The sequence below is a fragment of the Oncorhynchus mykiss genome, chromosome 2 (assembly GCF_057628025.1).
Source record: "Oncorhynchus mykiss isolate SJ-2025 chromosome 2, ASM5762802v1, whole genome shotgun sequence".
Lineage (NCBI taxonomy): Eukaryota > Metazoa > Chordata > Actinopteri > Salmoniformes > Salmonidae > Oncorhynchus > Oncorhynchus mykiss.
The window spans coordinates 66,858,268-66,878,073 of record NC_143023.1 but is presented as its reverse complement, the minus strand read 5'-3'; the positions used below and the strand labels follow the sequence as shown (position 1 = coordinate 66,878,073).

The 19,806-nt window shown below is 42.8% G+C and overlaps 1 protein-coding gene across 3 annotated transcripts in view; it reads right to left on the bottom strand.

Moving 5' to 3' along the window:
- LOC110494451 (zinc finger protein ZFPM1) overlaps positions 1-19,806 on the bottom strand; it is a 93,893-nt gene that overhangs the window by 33,736 nt on the left and 40,351 nt on the right. For 2 of the 3 annotated variants that reach the window (XM_021569506.3, XM_090205724.1), the window contains exons 2-3: positions 10,870-11,007; positions 6,003-6,125 (exon numbers count right to left, since the gene is read on the bottom strand). In XM_021569506.3, the coding sequence (XP_021425181.3) occupies positions 6,003-6,125; positions 10,870-11,007 (261 nt within the window). Of the gene's footprint in view, positions 1-6,002; positions 6,126-10,828; positions 11,008-19,806 lie in introns of all 3 variants that reach the window. The other variant, XM_090205716.1, reaches the window with a different exon arrangement.

The window sequence follows — 19,806 nt, the reverse complement described above, 5'->3', positions numbered from 1 at the left end:
CTGAACATAACAGTATGTAAATTCAGTTGCACTAATTCCATGACCGATTTCTTGGTTATTCCATTACCAATTTGGTAACGAATTACAAGTTTTAATCACTTAATAATATAGGCTCTTAGTGTTCATTTGACACCCAATTTGATATTCTCCTGTGAACTTCACATGTAGGCAGTGACGTGTATTCATGGATGCCAAGGGAAGCCAGGCTTCAACAAATATTTAACCAATAAATAAGTAAATCAAATAATTTATATTTCGTCTCTCTGTGTTCTCATAATTTTCTGTAAATTTGCAAGTGGCTGAATCTCACCGGAGAAATCATCCGAGCGAGGGAAACAATGCCCCTCTGTCTCAGCATGTGTAGCCCATGTACCTGATTCTCTCTGGACAGGGAAACAGTGCCCCTCTGTCTCAGCATGTGTAGCCCATGTACCTGATTCTCTCTGGACAGGGAAACAGTGCCCCTCTGTCTCAGCATGTGTAGCCCATGTACCTGATTCTCTCTGGACAGGGAAACAGTGCACCTCTGTCTCAGCATGTGTAGCCCATGTACCTGATTCTCTCTGGACAGGGAAACAGTGCACCTCTGTCTCAGCATGTGTAGCCCATGTACCTGATTCTCTCTGGACCAAAAGAGTATAACATGTAGCATTTGATTGATTGACTGATGCCAGCAAGAATTTGGCCTCCCTTGATCATTTCTTTTTTTGCCAATCAGCATTGAGCTGAGTTCAACTGTGGGATGTTCCAGTGCAGCAAAACACCCCCCCATGGGAGGCCAGTTTGGATTTGGCTTCAGACCAATCAAATCACGTATCTGTTTCTGGTCTGCTTGTGTTGATGTCCTGCAGTAGCTAGCTTCTAAATCGGCCCTTTCCTAAGCCATGGATGGAGATGGGGATTTGGACTTGTGGTTATGATTATGACAGCGATTCTGATCTAACCATAAATTAATATGTTGTGCCACTGGCCTGAGACAAGTTCAATATGCAGCCTAGATGTAGCTTAGTAGGCTCACATTAACTAGATAACTAGCAAGCTTAGCTGGTTAATTGTTGCTCATACAAGGAAGTAGCTTATGACAACAAAAAACTAAAAGTGTACTGTATGACAGAGCCATAGACCGGTTTGCCAACATGAAAAAGAGGATGCCATTGGCATTCAACTAGTCCACAAGTAGGGTGAGTCAACATTTTTGTTTAAGCGCGCACGCACACACAGAAATCAGTACCATGGACAGCCACATGATATTTAGCAACATTGATTGGACTAAATCGTTTTTGGTATATTTACATTTGTTTTCAGTATTAAACTAAGCATATACAGCCTTGTTGATTTGATGTTTAAATGTTTAAGTTGAAATGGTGATGGAATAGCAGAGGCAGTGCTCCTGTTGTCTTTGTGCTGATGTGCAGGAACTCTGTGGTTCTCAATCAGGTGTTGTTTAGTAAACTGTTGAAAACATTAACTTGCTTGACCATGCTGCAGGAGATATAACTGTTTGCAACATTTGCTTTGTGGACTTCACCGGACAGATGTTGCTTTCCTTTTTTAAAAATGAAACCAACGTATTTGTAGTTGAATTTATTCTGCCACTGAGTAAACTGTTGTCTTTCTGTTGTCACGGCCTTATTGTGTATCACAGTGGTGTATGAACGAATGGGTTAGAGAGCAAAACGCAATCATCACAACATAGGTGGCATTTTTGACTGGCTTGGCTTGCTCAGTGATTTTACCCATGCACCGCTACCGCATGTAGGTGCTCATGGGTCCTTTTCTATGGAAATGCCCTGAATCAACATGTCCAATGGGCATAGAGTATCTAAAAGGCAAACAAACCTCCGGGAATGAGTAAGAAATAGCTTCTGAATGATAAATATAATCTGCTGTAATAGACAGGTTACAGAGAAGCCATGAGAAAAAGGTCTAGTAATGAGTGGTTGGCTTTCTATACACCAGTCTGCTGTGTGCTCATTATAAGAACATATCAAGAGACCAATATTTCCCTTAGGCACACATTCTCAGCCTCACACCAGAGGGCGAAACACACTCCCTCACCCGATCCCCGCACTCCTACTCCTCAATCCCTACCCCTCAAAAGTGATGTCAGACCACAGTCAAATGTTTATGATGTGACTGAAACAACGGTCTACATAAATGTCAATAGACCAACCGTAAACCGCCCCAGATAACAGGATATCTTCACACAACCACAGTCACTGCCAACCGGATCACAAATGAGCTGCTTTACCCTAGTATTGCCATTATAGGAAAATGTATCTTCTTTCGCCAAGACATGCTGTAGATATACACCCACAACCTTTGCAGAAATGCATAGAAATGAAAACTGTATCACCACAATCAGTACACTTCATCCATGAAAGAATCACTTTGATTGGTGGTCACAGCAAACAAGTGTTCTTGTCCTTAGAATCATCATCTAGGTACAAACGGATACTTTCTGTAGCAAAGTATTGTCCTAAAAAAATAACAGATTTTGGGATTGGTATTTTTGTTGATTTCTAATACTAAGAGAAAATAGCTACACAAAATGATGCCAATGTGTTATTACTGCACTTGATACCTCCACTGCCTTCTGCCTTTCGTGACACACAAGGAATAGGCTGAAATAAAACCTCAAAAGTAAAACCACTATATCTCAACCTGATACACACAACTAAACTTGTATAACTTCTCATTTGATGGAAATCTTTACAGAGAAATAAAGCAACTTGCAAAATAATAAAAAAGCAAAGCACACAAGGAACATTTTCCAGATAACATTACTGCCTTTAATATTATGCATAGTGATAGGAGATTACGGTCTCCAAAACTGCTAAATATAAGGCATGTTCAAAACCTTGCTGTTAGGTACATGAATTTTCTTTATAAATTCACATAAAACCATATATCATACGCAGATTTAGAAACAGACATCATAATAATCATACTTTTTTATATTCATGATTAAAACTACTTGTATTTAATACTTTAATCTTGGTATACCTGTAAGGAGCCATGTCAGTTCTACCTCTGCCTTTTCCACTTTAGTTCTGCTCATCCCTCATCCCCCCGCTCACCCTCCAATTCCCTCTACGGAGCTCTCCTATAGAGGGATATGCAGATTCAGTCACTCTCTGCTGACAGAGAGACAACCTAACCCTCTATACACACCTTCATATCAGGACCACTCCCTCCCTGCCTCTCACCCACCACCACCGCTGCCCAAAATAAATTATCATAATTTATATGCCATTGATAATATGCATATTACTATGTCACTCCATGGTCCTTCATAATTAAATATTATACAAATCCACCACGCCTGGTAAATAATAATAATTATTATTATTACGTTGCCATAATAATTTATTATTGCGGGTAATTTGGAGGACAAGGATAGAGGAAAATGCTAGCAAGGCAGGTCTGCTGGGTTTCTCCAGGTCCGATTGCACAGCTCAGTGACACTCAGTCTGTTCTGTTCAGTATGTGGAGGAGAGAGAGACAGGAGTGACAGTCTGTGAGCCACGAGGGATTACTGTGATGGCTATTTGCATATCAAGAATTTTAAGCAGAGAGGAAAATATCAAACCCTCCAGCCAGCAAGGTCATTCAAGAGACACATTTTTTTCTCTTCATAATTTATTTTGCATATCATGCAGCAGGACACATCCTAGATTAAAAAGCCCCTTTACCGTATCATACTATCCCTGCCAGACACTTGGTCCCAGCCACCGCCTTCCATTCTAAAACACCACACCCTCATCAAACTCTATATTACACACACCAACTCCATTACAGAGAAATACAACCACAGACACACACCTCATCTTCCAGGTGGCCTGAAAAATATAGCAAGAATATCATTTGTTAAATATATATTTGAGCTAGTGTAAGCCTTTTCCTACAGCATCCAACTTCTTTAGATATTGCTTATAGTCAAGGCCTATTTTAATGTTCATGGTTTTCACTATCAATTAATGTCACAAAGGCAATGTATTGATAGTTATTGAAAGTAAATATAATGATTTAATTTTTTATACTGCTTGATAACGATCGTCTATAGTCATATCACTCACTTGGATGAAAGTGTAGGCTACAACCATATGATAACCACTTATCATATGGTCCTACCAGGGAAAATAACACACTAATGACACTTTACAGGAAGATAGTATAATGCCTTTCTGATGGGAAGTGTCACATTTTATTTTCTAATAACAGGAAACGAATGTGGTCGACAAATATAGGCATGGGAATAATTCAAATCCTTATTTTGAGCAATTACAATACGAGTCTTCCTTCTGTTCGTGTGAAATGTAATGTCTGAGCAGTGGTAATGACACAGACACAATGCAATATAATTTACAGGAACGAAATAGATTAAAAAATATATAAAAATCCTTTCTATAAAGAATTGCTAACGTAATAATCATTACCATTATATTGTAAAAATGGGATTTTTGCACAGAATTGGAAATTACATGAAAAATATTTCTACACTGTAAATGAACGACAAATATTCATGATTGTGTTCATCATTGACTCATTATGGCATAGAGAGAGAGCGAGAAGACTGCGAGGGCCTGAAGACATCAGTCATGGAGACAGAATATATCAAATTTCCCACATAAAGCGTGGCTGCCATGACATGAACATCTAGAAAGCACAGAAATTGAGGGCAAGCACCAATCTCTGGCAGACAGGAGCATGACAGTCTGCATTTGTGAGGAGGAAAATAGTTAAGTTGGACAGCTTGTGAGAGCGACAGAGAGAGACGGAGAGAGTGAGAGGGAAAGAGAGAGTAAGAAGGAGGGGGAGATGTCTGTGGTGAGGACCTGACCAGACCCTGCTCTCTAGTGTAAACCACCCCCAAATCCCTGTACCCAGACGGACAGCCAGACAGACAGGAGGTAGAGACAAAAACAGATATGCAGCTAGAAAGTTCTGTATCTTCAGCCTGATCCGAAAACAGGGGTAAACTAAGTGACAGTGAGAAATGAGCAGAACGCTAACACAAAGAAGAAAGAGATGAAAGGCTTTTCCATATGAGAAAATGTTCCTCTCCCAGAGACTTGTGAGAAATCGCTGATGGAGACTAAACGAATGTATGAACAAGACCACGTTCACCATGTCTCCATTCCTGACATTCAGAGGAAGAAATAACAAGAGGGAAGTGCATGTCTGGGTTTGGGGGGTTGTTAGTGGTGATGGGGGATTGTGTGTGGGGGGGGGGGCTTGACGATAAGGGAAAAATTCAGACCGGTCAAAGTTTCCCTTTTGCCAATCGTGCTCCTGATAAAGACAGCGCCTGCTCCAGTACTGATAGAAGGGCTATCTCTCGCTCGTTCCCCCTCTCTCTTGCTCTCCCGGCAGTTAGTTTGTGAGGAAAAAAGCCTATCACACTAACATCACTGTGCTGCCATCAACCAGCAACCACACAGCAATTAATATCGCTCCAATTACTGTTAAAGGGACAGGCTGGGACATGACGATAATGAAAACATCCTCAACTAAAATAATTAAAAAAACACTGACATACTCACTGATGGGCACACACACACTCACACACACAGTTTGAAAATAAATATGAAAGATAGATCCTATAGTAATCTCCTTACATTATTTAACTGAACAGAAGAAAAATAAAACAGCTATGACAAGAGGGAGGGAAAAAATATGATGGCAATTGCTTGTTAAATCCTCTGTGACATGTTTGTGTTCTCAGATGGGTTTTTGTTACAAGTTTAATCAATTCCCATTGGTCACATTAAAGGCTGCCTCTCCCAAACAACAGCCTGGGCACATCACACCATCTACACAATAACACAGCAACTTAAAACACACTCACACTTACTTTACAAAACAAATACACAGCCCTCAGTCAAGACTGCTATGACACAAAAACAAACACATTACACACGCACCACACAATAAACAAGACAAACTAGACATGGATTCACAGTCTCTGACTAGACGGACAGACAGACAAACTGACTCACCTGGACCCCTCCAATGTAGACCGTCTTCCTCCTCTTCCATCTCCTCCTTAGTGTGTGTTGGACCTTTCTCCTCCTCCTCATCATCATCATCAGGTGCACAAAGGGATTCATGTGTCCTTGGCTCTGTTGAAAGAAGAGGGCATCAGAACAATGAGACATCTATTCAAACAACAGGGTTGGTGCATTATACATTATATACGTATCATATTATAGTAATATGACGTTACACAGAGACATGAAAACAAACACTATTTAGAAGAGGATCGATGGCCATCCAGTGGCTATTTATCCACTTTTGTGTTTATTCAACCTGTGTGAGTGTGTGTCATAGTAACCACTGTTCTAATATCAAAAAGTTATTTCCGGGTGTATGTAATAACACAAAAAACGTTCTGGGCTAATAACGTAAGAAATAAATAAATAAATAAAAATTGCAAAGTGGTTTAGGAGCTAGAAGCAGAGCTGCCATGTCTATCAGCGCCATCCATCCAGAGGACAGGACACTGTGTGTGTGTCTGTGTGTGTGTGTGTGGTGCTCGCAATTCGTCACACTTGAGTGTGTATGTGTGTGTACAATGAGTCTACTCCACACATACTTTCCTCATCATTGGCGGTTCCTGTCTGTTGATCAAAGCCCTCAGAATAAAGCCTCCATAGCTGTGTAACACAACACCTCAGCACGGAGATGGACCCTTTGATTCTCCAAGCGACACCACAGACAGAAAACCTCATTAGAGACGATGTCTAGTGATCTCTCCCTCTCTGCCTCCGTCGCATAAAGGCAAACCACCTCCAACAAAGACACAGACGGAGTATACACTCTAATCACTGTCATCAATATCCCTGTCTGTCTTTGATGAAGGTGATTACTGAATCTCTCTCTCTGATCAGTGTTCACTGTGTAGGGAGAACTCTGAACCTCCTCTTTGACTTTGGTATCATACACTTTACTTCCACTGTGTTCCTACATATCAGAATGGGCTGATTATCAGCCATTAGCTTAATCAGAGGGACTCTCCCGCCCCTGCCCCACTCACCTTTTCCCCTTCCCCAAATCCCTTCCCATCAACCCACCCCGATAACACCTCGGCCTTGTGCACAAAGGGCATGTTTACCATTGCATTCTCGCTCAGATAAACAGCGATAGCGCTCGATCGATACCCAGCCATAAACGTCCGCCAACGACGCCCTCAGAGAGGTGCTGTTATTAGTGTAACAGTTGAAGATTAGATCTGTATCGTCAAAAAAATAAAAAAATAAACCATTGCCTGCCTCCTCCTCCCTAAAAATCCACCCACCCCGTCCAACTCTCCATCCCACCCCACACACACACACACACACACACACACACACACACACACACGCTCAGCCTGTCCCAGCACATCAGCCCCGACACTACTAACCCTCCCTCCCTGCCTAAACAGTCCCATTATTTTCAGCTATAAATCACATTGAATGGCATATTGATTTTATCATGCAGCGCTCAGCTGGGGGAGTGGAGCTGGAACCACAGTTATTGCGTTTAATATTATCAATATTATCTCCCATATCATCTGAGCCGAGGAGGCAGGTATCAGGAGTCGATGACAGAGACTTTTCTGCCGCCCCCTCCTCCCCCCTCTCTACCTCCTCCCCTCCTTCTATGCCTCCCACCCCCCACCCCCCCCAACCGAGAAAGCCTCTATCAATCTGATAAGCAGAACTTCCCCTGTCACACCTGCAGGGCAAAGTCACCCAACAACCTGAACTTCTAAACCCAGACTCCTCTTTCTCATCCCCAACTCACTGTGTGTCCTCCCCCTACTGCATTGTTGACCTCTGCTCTTAACTCACTGGTGAACTCCACTGGTTCCCACAGAAACAAAAACAGGGATGCTACTTGAGCACAAAGGCCCTGTGAAGAGAAAGAGTTATTTGGACCAGCAGTGTTGGTCTATCTCCCTCACTAGTTTTGACTAGCATAAGTTTTATTATCCTAATAAGGTCTCAGACAAGGGTCCTTGTTTCAGTAAGAGTTCCTGTATTCACATGTAGACCATAGATCTCATCAAACACTGAGAATGAAGGAACATTGAAAGGAAGCAGTCACACCACGACAGAGACAGATGGATTGAGCAGATGAGTAGCGTATCTGTGTGTGCATGTGCAAAGGTGCATTCTTTGTTCATTGCAAATTAATATATTTGTTTTCTGTCTAGAAGATGAACACAGAGCGGGTCCTGTTACTGGTAGAATGTGTTTTTCTCTCTAAGTTATCAGGAGCTTATCGCCTGTGTCTCTCTCTCTCCCAGATGGTGGATAAGGGACCTTGCCTTTATTAGCCAGCGCTGGCCCGATAAAGACCTGGTATTGATCCCAGGTTGAAAGAGCAGGTCCGTCAAACACGGCTGATTTACAGAGAGCTGATAATGGCAGGTCCGGGCAACCGAGGAACCAGAGAGAGAGCTAAATCAACAAGGTGACGTGTCGCTTTTCTCCATTCAGTTTGGGGGGGGGGGGGGGACAAAGACACAAGAGAAAACACAAAAATACAAGCTTTATTTGTCGCTGAAATGTAATCGACGTTCTATTCTTCTCCATCGCGAGCGAGCGCGCACACACACTCACACACTTAATTCTCTCATCCTCACCTGCAGCACACAAGCTGAAACCAACACACAACCCTGGGTAATCTTTAATCTAGTCTCAATTAACACCTGACAGAATTTCCATGGGTTTATCAAACCAAGCCAACCAGCAGACACTTATCACTTAACATTCCATCCCAAAATTTCACAAGAGCAGGAATTTGTCTTTTTTTTAAATAAATACAGAACTCTGTAATAACTCAAAATAATATGATTCGAAGATAACCCTATTCGGTAAAAGACAAAGTCCACATTATGGCAAGAACAGCTCAAATGAGCAAAGAGAAACAATAGTCCATCATTACCTTAAGACATGAAGCTCAGTCAATTCAGAACATTTCAAAAACGTTTCAAGTTTCTTCAAGTGCAGTTGCAAAAACCATGATGGAACTGGCTCTCATTAGGACCACCAAAGGAAAGGAAGACCCAGTGATACCTCTGCTGTAGGGGATAAGTTTATTAAAGTTTATTAAAAAGTTACTAGCCTCAGAAATTGCAGCCCAAATAAATGCTTCACAGAGTTCAAGCAACAGACACATCTCAACATCAACTGTTCAGAGGAGACTGCGTGAATCAGGCCTTCATGGTCGCATTGCTGCAAAGAAACCACTACTTAAGGACACCAATAAGAAGAAGAGACTTGCGTGGGCCAAGAAACACGCGCAATGGACATTAGACCGGTGGAAATCTGTCCTTTGGTCTGATGTGTCCAAATTTGAGATTTTTGGTTCTAACCGTCTTTGTGAGATGCAGCGTAGGTGAACAAATAATTTCCGCATGTGTGGTCCCACCATGAAGCATGGCGGAGGTGGTTTGATGGTGCTTTGCTGGTGACACTGTCTGTGATTTATTTAGAATTCAAGGCACACTTAACCAGCATGGCTACCACAGCATTCTGCACGATATGCCATCCCATCTGGTTTGCGCTTAGTGTGACTATCATTTGTGTTTCAACAGGACAATGACACAACACACCACCAGGCTGTGTAAGGGCTATTTGACCTAGAAAGAGAGTGATAGAGTGCTGCATCAGATGACCTGGCCTCCACAATCACCTGACCTCAACCCAATTGAGATGGTTTTGGATGAGTTGGACCGCAAAGTGAAGGAAAAGCAGCCAACAAGTGCTAGGCATATGTGGGAACTCCTTCAAGACTGTTGGAAAAGCATTCCAGGTGAAGCTGCTTGAGAGAATGCCAAGAGTGTGCAAAGCTGTCATCATAGCAAAGGGTGGATACTTTGAAGAATCGAAAATATATTTTGATTTGTTTTAACACTTTTTTGGTTATTACATGATTCCGTATGTGTTATTTCATAGCTTGTCTTCACTATTATTCTGCAATGCAGAAAATAGTAAAAGAAAGAAAAAGCCTTGAATGAGTAGGTGTCCAAACTTTTGGCTGGTACTGTATGTACATGTGAAATTATCTTTTCAACATTCATTGATGGTTTGCCCCTATTCTGTATAGTTTTGGTTAACAATTAACAAGTAGTGGGATATTGAGATATGATGAGTTTATGGGAATTAGTGGTTACATAGCACTGGCAGTTGATTTGAGAGAGTATAGAACTTATTATCCAGGAACCACATAACGTATATTTTAACTTACAACTAATAAAGAAATCATAATGAGTAGGGGGAATCAATCAAATCATCAATGCAAATATTGAATAATAGAGTCAACATAACAGCCGCAGTCATACCTACTGTAGTGAAGACTGCCGAATAGATAAATAATTACTAGAAAACATATGACTGAGACCGAGACAAAAGACTGAGGACTGAGACGACGCTATCAATATATCTCCAAGACCCTGGTGCCATCACAGAAGACAACTGTTGTATGAATCAACTGAAATGATGAGCTCACCACAGATAGTTCCACAGAATGAAACGGGGCACTTGCCAATAATTGTTCATAACCTGGGGAAGAATTAAAAGCAATGGTTCAGTGAGAAAAACCAGGGAACTACCACTGGCAGTAGTATTTGAGTGGCATATGAGCCGTTTGGCAATAGTGGCAGAGAGTCAGGTCACTCACAGCATCTCAGCAAGCTACAGTACCAGCCATGAGCTAAGACATTGTGAGAAGCAGTTGATCTGCTCAGATGCCACCAGGTACTCACTGAGTTGTGTTGCATGGTTATAAGAGGATAGCTGTATGTTTCTCAGTGCTGCCCCAGGCTGAGAGAGCTCACCTTCATTGTACAGGGGGGTGAACAGAGGTGGGAGAGCTCACCTTCATTGTACAGGGGGGTATATGGTGGTGGACTGGAGCTGTCACATTCTGCTGAGTCTGAGGCTCCGCCCTCATCGCCCGATAGGCTGACATCGTCAGGTGTGTTGTCCTCACCACCCTCCAGGTCGCCAATAGAACCTTAAAGGAAAAAAAGAGGGAACATTTAATTGTATTGAAAATCTTTACTCATTTATATGAAGGCATTAACCTCTAACCCACAGCACAATAACATCAGGTGAAGGAATCCATACCCCAATTCATGACTATATATTTAGCCATTTAAATACAGTGAAACTAGAATATTGTGCTGTCACTCTTCAGTACAGAAAGCTCTGAAGTGATTACATTTTTCATTTCATGTCCCTTGTAAAATTGATCTCATGGAATTAGGAGTGACCCAAAAAATTAAGGATATCAAATTCTGCACAACAGATTCCGTAATGTGTGAAAAAAAGAAGTGCTATGCCCTGAATGCAACATTTTTAATACATTGTATATTTGGTACACTAAAGCGGTTTTACTAATGTCATAAAATAATTAACTCACACCTGATATTGTATTTCTATAATCCCTGCTGACTACCTGCCGATTTTGTTGCTGAGCTATTTTAGACCGGTGAGGATAGCCTAAATTAAAGCATAACAATATCATGCTTTAATAATAATAATGCTAATAATGCTTTAAAATAATAAAAATGAATTGATATGCATTCTCCTAATAATTATAATCCAGACTAAGTAAAACCAAGGATGAGAACACAAAACCTTTCCTTGTTTTCATCAGAACCAATCCCCATCATCACGGTCTCATTCTATTGGTGCAGGTCGGGAACAGCTCTCTCCTCACATGCTTTCACTCTACTGTCACACACAGAAAAGGTTCTACATGAGACCACTCTAATTATGAAAGCCCACCAGTATTTCAAATCGGATTGGATGCCACAACTCTCTGTAGACATAATGTTACAGCCTATTCCCAGGAGAGCACATAGATTATGAATTAATCTACCGGCCCTATTCCATAAAGACGATTAGGAACTGTCAAATCGGTGTAAATGGTTATTCTACTGATTACCATGGGAGAAAATAAACAACAAATGCAAACAAAGGCATTGCAATTAAGTCTTGGGGCACAACACAATTTTAAACAAGTACATTTTTGTCAAATTAATACTGGATATTAAAATGGGATTATACCCCATAGTTTGTAAATGAATTCCCATGAGGTTGTGATGAGCGAAGTGGGATTGTTCCAAGCTAAAGCCGTGACTGGGGGCATATATATTTACACTCCTAGAACAAAAAGGCCTATAATCTATACAAAGCACACAACAATACCCGTGAATAAAGAGTCTTGTAGAAAAAGAGAAAGGCCAATTTTTCTAATTCTGTTAATTTCACTTCCAAGCAATTAAAACGAGGCAGAGATAATGCTTGGAAACAATCGCTGCCTGACAAAGTGTTTCGGTCTTTGTAAATGAAACATCTTTAGGCTAATTTTGACTTCCACGCCTGCATGGTTCACTGTTTCAGATAAAATTAACAGTTAGATTTGGACCTTAATACTAAATAAAAAAAGATGAAAGAAAAAAGATCGATCCCGAACACAATATTTTAGAATTATGTGGCTTGAGCTTTGGTAGATCAAATTTACAGTATATCTGTGAGGACATTTTCATACAATTAATTTTCCTTTAATCATAATTGTACAAAGGGACTTCTCTGTATAAAATTCCAATTATATTTCTTGTTAAAAATGTAAGTTTGAATTATCATTTCTTTCCTCATTACTGTTCTGGTTTAATGAATCAATCGCCGCACCACTGCTTTCAGACATCAAATTGTGGGGAATAAGTTGAAACTTTTGCCTCATTTATCCACAAAAAATATATAATATTTTTCCCTCTCCAGGATAGTTGGAAGAAAGGATAGTACGGGTTACTTGATAAGCATTGTACCATCCTACATCATCTGAACTTTTCAAAAGTTATAACCACAAATTGTTTAAAACTCACTGAATAAATTGACTGTTAAACAATTCAGAATTAGACTTAATAAAAAATAAATTAATTTGTTAACCAATCATATTAGGTATATTAAGTAACTGAAAACAACACAGAAATATGCCACACAATGGAGATGTCGCCGAGTATAATTTGAGGAGCAAATGTCTGGACTGTCAATCAAGTATTGAAACATGTAGTATATAACCTGAACTGATACCATTAGCCAAATTCTGAAATAAGTCTCAAGTCATTCATGTGCGTGCACTCACACAGACACACACACACACACACTAACCTGCATGCATCTGTGACACAGAATTTTCATCATAAAGACAGTGAAAAAGAAAGAGAGCGGGTAGGGGGGAAGCAGCCTCCAACTCCATCTGCCACTCTAATACAGCACAGAACAAAGTGTAAAGCTGATGAAGGCAGAGGAGATACTGCTTTATTAACTCGCCGTCCACATCAAACCTGTGTGCTCAGCAACGGTGATTAAACACAGAGACAACACATCAAACCTGTGTGCTCAGCAGCGGTGATTAAACACAGAGACAACACATCAAACCTGTGTGCTCAGCAGCGGTGATTAAACACAGAGACAACACATCAAACCTGCATGCTCAACAAGACTGATTAAACAGTCGCCGCGCCTCGCCAGCTCTTACACTAATACTCATCTTACAAAACAGCAGAACAAGAAGAGAAGCGCTACTTGTATCAGACAATCAGACACTTGTGAGAAAGAAGAAAATCTTAAAGGAGGATATTTAGAGAGAGTGAGAGAGGCCTCTTCCTATGTACTCTTGAAGAGGGAACTGGGTTACCTGACATAGAGTCACATGCTGAAGAGGAGCCTCTTATTGTTCAGACTTAAAGGAATGACGAAGGATGGAATAAATATTATTTTAACTTCAGTTCTATCAGGTCTTTCAAGCGTGAACCCCCAAGAGGGTTTACCCACTTCAATTATCAGAATTAAGCTTTTGTTATACTTTGCAAAAAATGCAGTCCATGCGATAGGAATGATTTCTCTAATTTGATATCTAGGTGAAATAAAACATATATTTCCTTTGATCCGAGGAAAGTAATGATGAATGACTTCATTGATTACGCCGTAAATTAAACAAATCTAGCAAAATGTATAGCATTTGAATTTTAGATTTTTTTTGTTTGTTTCTTTGCATTATTTGTAACTTATTTTTTAACTTGTTTTGTACATAATATTGCTGCTATCAAATCAAATCAAATGTTATTTGTCACATACACATGGTTAGCAGATGTTAATGCGAGTGTAGCGAAATGCTTGTGCTTCTAATTCCGACAATGCAGTAATAACCAACAAGTAATCTAACTAACAATTCCAGAACTACTGTCTTGTACACAGTGTGAGGGGATAAAGAATATGTACATAAGGATATATGAATGAGTGATGGTACAGAGCAGCATAGGCAAGATACAGTAGATGGTATCGAGTACAGTATATACATATGAGATGAGTATGTAAACAAAGTGGCATAGTTAAAGTGGCTAGTGATACATGTATTACATAAGGATACAGTCGATGATATAGAGTACAGTATATACGTATGCATATGAGATGAATAATGTAGGGTAAGTAACATTATATAAGGTAGCATTGTTTAAAGTGGCTAGGGATATATTTACATCATTTCCCATCAATTCCCATTATTAAAGTGGCTGGAGTTGAGTCAGTGTCAGTGTGTTGGCAGCAGCCACTCAATGTTAGTGGTGGCTGTTTAACAGTCTGATGGCCTTGAGATAGAAGCTGTTTTTCAGTCTCTCGGTCCCAGCTTTGATGCACCTGTACTGACCTCGCCTTCTGGATGATAGCGGGGTGAACAGGCAGTGGCTCGGGTGGTTGATGTCCTTGATGATCTTTATGGCCTTCCTGTGACATCGGGTGGTGTAGGTGTCCTGGAGGGCAGGTAGTTTGCCCCCGGTGATGCGTTGTGCAGACCTCACTACCCTCTGGAGAGCCTTACGGTTGAGGGCGGTGCAGTTGCCGTACCAGGCGGTGATACAGCCCGCCAGGATGCTCTCGATTGTGCATCTGTAAAAGTTTGTGAGTGCTTTTGGTGACAAGCCGAATTTCTTCAGCCTCCTGAGGTTGAAGAGGCGCTGCTGCGCCTTCTTCACAATGCTGTCTGTGTGAGTGGACCAATTCAGTTTGTCTGTGATGTGTATGCCGAGGAACTTAAAACTTGCTACCCTCTCCACTACTGTTCCATCGATGTGGATAGGGGGGTGTTCCCTCTGCTGTTTCCTGAAGTCCACAATCATCTCCTTAGTTTTGTTGACGTTGAGTGTGAGGTTATTTTCCTGACACCACACTCCGAGGGCCCTCACCTCCTCCCTGTAGGCCGTCTCGTCGTTGTTGGTAATCAAGCCTACCACTGTTGTGTCGTCCGCAAACTTGATGATTGAGTTGGAGGCGTGCGTGGCCACGCAGTCGTGGGTGAACAGGGAGTACAGGAGAGGGCTCAGAACGCACCCTTGTGGGGCCCCAGTGTTGAGGATCAGCGGGGAGGAGATGTTGTTGCCTACCCTCACCACCTGGGGGCGGCCCGTCAGGAAGTCCAGTACCCAGTTGCACAGGGCGGGGTCGAGACCCAGGGTCTCGAGCTTGATGACGAGCTTGGAGGGTACTATGGTGTTGAATGCCGAGCTGTAGTCAATGAACAGCATTCTCACATAGGTATTCCTCTTGTCCAGATGGGTTAGGGCAGTGTGCAGTGTGGTTGAGATTGCATCGTCTGTGGACCTATTTGGGCGGTAAGCAAATTGGAGTGGGTCTAGGGTGTCAGGTAGGGTGGAGGTGATATGGTCCTTGACTAGTCTCTCAAAGCACTTCATGATGACGGAAGTGAGTGCTACGGGGCGGTAGTCGTTTAGCTCAGTTACCTTAGCTTTCTTGGGAACAGGAACAATGGTGGCCCTCTTGAAGCATGTGGGAACAGCAGACTGGTATAGGGATTGATTGAATATGTCCGTAAACACACCGGCCAGCTGGTCTGCGCATTCTCTGAGGGCGCGGCTGGGGATGCCGTCTGGGCCTGCAGCCTTACGAGGGTTAACACGTTTAAATGTCTTACTCACCTCGGCTGCAGTGAAGGAGAGACCGCAAGTTTTCGTTGCAGGCCGTGTCAGTGGCACTGTATTGTCCTCAAAGCGGGCAAAAAAGTTATTTAGTCTGCCTGGGAGCAGGACATCCTGGTCCGTGACTGGGCTGGATTTCTTCCTGTAGTCCGTGATTGACTGTAGACCCTGCCACATGCCTCTTGTGTCTGAGCCGTTGAATTGAGATTCTACTTTGTCTCTGTACTGACGCTTAGCTTGTTTGATAGCCTTGCGGAGGGAATAGCTGCACACCTTGCCCTGATTAAAAGCAGTGGTTCGCGCTTTCAGTTTCACTCGAATGCTGCCATCAATCCACGGTTTCTGGTTAGGGAATGTTTTAATCGTTGCTATGGGAACGACATCTTCAACGCACGTTCTAATGAACTCGCACACCGAATCAGCGTATTCGTCAAAGTTGTTGTCTGACGCAATACGAAACATGTCCCAGTCCACGTGATGGAAGCAGTCTTGGAGTGTGGAGTCTTGGAGCTTGGTCGGACCAGCGTTGGACAGACCTCAGCGTGGGAGCCTCTTGTTTTAGTTTCTGTCTGTAGGCAGGGATCAACAAAATGGAGTCGTGGTCAGCTTTTCCGAAAGGGGGGCGGGGCAGGGCCTTATATGCGTCGCGGAAGTTAGAGTAACAATGATCCAAGGTCTTTCCACCCCTGGTTGCGCAATTGATATGCTGATAAAATTTAGGGAGTCTTGTTTTCAGATTAGCCTTGTTAAAATCCCCAGCTACAATGAATGCAGCTTCCGGATAAATGGTTTCCAGTTTGCAAAGAGTCAAATAAAGTTCATTCAGAGCCAACGATGTGTCTGCTTGGGGGGGGGATATATACGGCTGTGATTATAATCGAAGAGAATTCTCTTGGTAGATAATGCGGTCTACATTTGATTGTGAGGAATTCTAAATCAGGTGAACAGAAGGATTTGAGTTCCTGTATGTTTCTTTCATCACACCATGTCACGTTAGTCATAAGGCATACGCCCCCGCCCCTCTTCTTACCAGAAAGATGTGTGTTTCTGTCTGCGCGATGCGTGGAGAAACCTGTTGGCTGCACCATCTCTTATGACCGAAAATAACTTCTGGACATCAGAACAGCGGTTACTCGGTTACTCAGCGGTTACTCAGAAAACTACACTGCTCAAAAAAATAAAAGGAACACATCCTAGATCTGAATGAATTAAATATTCTTATTAAATACTTTTTTCTTTACATAGTTGAATGTGCTGACAACAAAATCACACAAAATGATCAATGGAAATCAAATTTAGCAACCCATGGAGGTCTGGATTTGGAGTCACACTCAAAATTAAAGTGGAAAACCACACTACAGGCTGATCCAACTTTTATGTAATGTCCTTAAAACAAGTCAAAATGAGGCTCAGTAGTGTGTGTGGCCTCCACGTGCCTGTATGACCTCCCTACAACGCCTGGGCATGCTCCTGATGAGGTGGCGGATGGTCTCCTGAGGGATCTCTTCCCAGACCTGGACTAAAGCATCCGCCAACTCCTGGACAGTCTGTGGATGGAGCGAGACATGATGTCCCAGATGTGCTCAATTGGATTCAGGTCTGGGGAACGGGCGGCCCAGTCCATAGCATCAATGCTCTCCTCTTGTAGGAACTGCTGACACATTCCAGCCACACGAGGTCTAGCATTGTCTTGCATTAGGAGGAACCCAGGGCCAACCGCACCAGTATATGGTCTCACAAGGGGTCTGAGGATCTCATCTCGATACCTAATGGCAGTCAGGCTACCTCTGGCGAGCACATGGAGTGGCCCCCCAAAGATGGCATGGCCCCCCAAAGAAATGCCACCCCACACCATGACTGACCCACCGCCAAACCGGTCATGCTGGAGGATGTTGCAGGCAGCAGAACGTTCTCCACGGCGTCTCCAGACTCTGTCACGTCTGTCACGTGCTCAGTGTGAACCTGCTTTCATCTGTGAAGAGCACAGGGCGCCAATTGCGAATTTGCCAATCTTGGTGTTCTCTGGCAAATGCCAAACGTCCTGCACGGTGTTGGGCTGTAAGCACAACCCCCACCTGTGGACGTCGGGCCCTCATACCACCCTCATGGAGTCTGTTTCTGACCGTTTGAGCAGACACATGCACATTTGTGGCCTGCTGGAGGTCATTTTGCAGGGCTCTGGCAGTGCTCCTCCTGCTCCTCCTTGCACAAAGGCGGAGGTAGCGGTCCTGCTGCTGGGTTGTTGCCCTCCTATGGCCTCCTCCACGTCTCCTGATGTACTGGCCTGTCTCCTGGTAGCGCCTTCATGCTCTGGACACTACGCTGACAGACACAGCAAACCTTATTTCCACAGCTCGCATTGATGTGCCATCCTGGATGAGCTGCACTACCTGAGCCACTTGTGTGGGTTGTAGACTCCGTCTCATGCTACCACTAGAGTGAAAGCACCGCCAGCATTCAAAAGTGACCAAAACATCAGCCAGGAAGCATAGGAACTGAGAAGTGGTCTGTGGTCACCACCTGCAGAATCACTCCTTTATTGGGGGCTCTTGCTAATTGCCTATAATTTCCACCTGTTGTCTATTCCATTTGCACAACAGCATGTGAAATTTATTGTCAATCAGTGTTGCTTCCTAGGTGGACAGTTTGATTTCACAGAAGTGTGATTGACTTGGAGTTACATTGTGTTGTTTAAGTGTTCCCTTTATTTTTTTGAGCAGTGTATTTTTCTTTTAACAAGTCTGACGAGTCCGACGTGAATGACATACTGCTTTCCCGGGAACAGGTCAAAATCCCCGTCATTTGCGTGAAGAGAAGGCGGAGAAAAAGGGTCCGGAGGGCGGGCTGCCTTCTGAGAATTTGTAGGCGATCGATTAAACCCCCACTGCCTTCCGTTCTGCTTGCAAACCTACAATCTTTGGAAAATAAAATTGATGACCTACGCGGAAGACTAAACTACAAACGGGACATTAAAAACTGTAATATCTTATGCTTCACGGAGTCGTGGCTGAACAACGACAGCTGGCTGGTTATACGCTGTATCGGTGGGATAGAACAGCGGCATCTGGTAAGACAAGGGGTGGCGAACTATGTATTTTTGTAAATATCAGCTGGTGCACAATATCTAAGGAAGTCTCAAGGTTTTGCTTGCCTGAGGTAGAGTATCTCATGATAAGCTGTAGACCACACTACATACCTAAAGAGTTTCTGTATTTTTCGTAGCAGTCTACATACCACCACAGACAAATGTTTGCACTCAATGAGCTTTATTCCGCCATAAGCAAACAGGAAAACGCTCAGCCAGAGGCAGCGCTCCTAGTGGCCGGGGACTTTATTACAGGGAAATTTAAATCTGTCTAACCAAATTTCTAACAGCATATTAAACACGAAAAAAACTAACTGTGGACCACATTTACTCCAAACACAGAGACGCATACAAAACTCTCCCTCGCCCTCCATTTGGCAAATCTGACCATAATTCTATCCTCCTGATTCTTGCTTACAAGCAAAAATTAAAGCAGGAAGCAGGTGCCAGGCCGAGACCTGGCCGTGTGGTACCAGGACAACAACCTCTCCCTCAACGTGATCAATACAAAGGAGATGATTGTGGACTACAGGAAAAAGAGGACCGAGCACGCCCCCATTCTCATCGACAGGGCTGTAGTGGAGCAAGTTGAGAGTTTCAAGTTCCTTGCTGTCCACATCACCAACAAACTAACATGGTTCAAGCACACCAAGACAGTCATGAAGAGGGCATGACAAAACCTATTCCCCTTCAGGAGATTGGAAAGATTTGGCATGGGTCCTCAGATCCT